The sequence below is a fragment of the Penaeus monodon genome, chromosome 31, assembly GCF_015228065.2.
Source record: "Penaeus monodon isolate SGIC_2016 chromosome 31, NSTDA_Pmon_1, whole genome shotgun sequence".
NCBI classification, from domain to species: Eukaryota; Metazoa; Arthropoda; class Malacostraca; order Decapoda; family Penaeidae; genus Penaeus; species Penaeus monodon.
In genome coordinates, this window is record NC_051416.1 from 2,375,600 (window position 1) to 2,375,970 (window position 371).

The window sequence follows — 371 nt, forward strand, 5'->3', positions numbered from 1 at the left end:
AGCAGGTTGCCGAACTGGAAAAGGAGAAAGCGGCTTTGGGCGAAGAACGAGCTTATCTCAACAGTAAGCTTGGGAAGGAAAAAGAGGAAGTTCAGAAGCATGTTCACACCATCACTGTCCTCAACTCTGAGCTGGCCAGTGTTCAACAGCAGGTACAGTGTTCCTTCCCCTGTCCTTTTGATAGAGAACTGATAGATGAGGATGTTGGTACTTATTAGATTTGGTTATAGGCATTTATGAATGTGAATCCAGGAATTTCTTTGACTGTGATGAGATAATGAGGTCACTTGGTGGTTTAAAGTTATAAAAGCATCCTGAAATTTGATTGTGAATGATAGATGTAAATATGATTGTGGCATTGATTTTTTTTT

General features: G+C 39.9%; 1 protein-coding gene across 1 annotated transcript in view; it reads left to right on the forward strand.

Annotated features, from left to right (window-relative positions):
* Window positions 1-371, forward strand: part of LOC119592824 (rootletin-like) — a 148,678-nt gene that overhangs the window by 116,892 nt on the left and 31,415 nt on the right. The window contains exon 14 of the mRNA XM_037941730.1: window positions 6-152. Within this exon, the coding sequence (XP_037797658.1) occupies window positions 6-152 (147 nt within the window). The remainder of the gene's footprint in view (window positions 1-5; window positions 153-371) is intronic.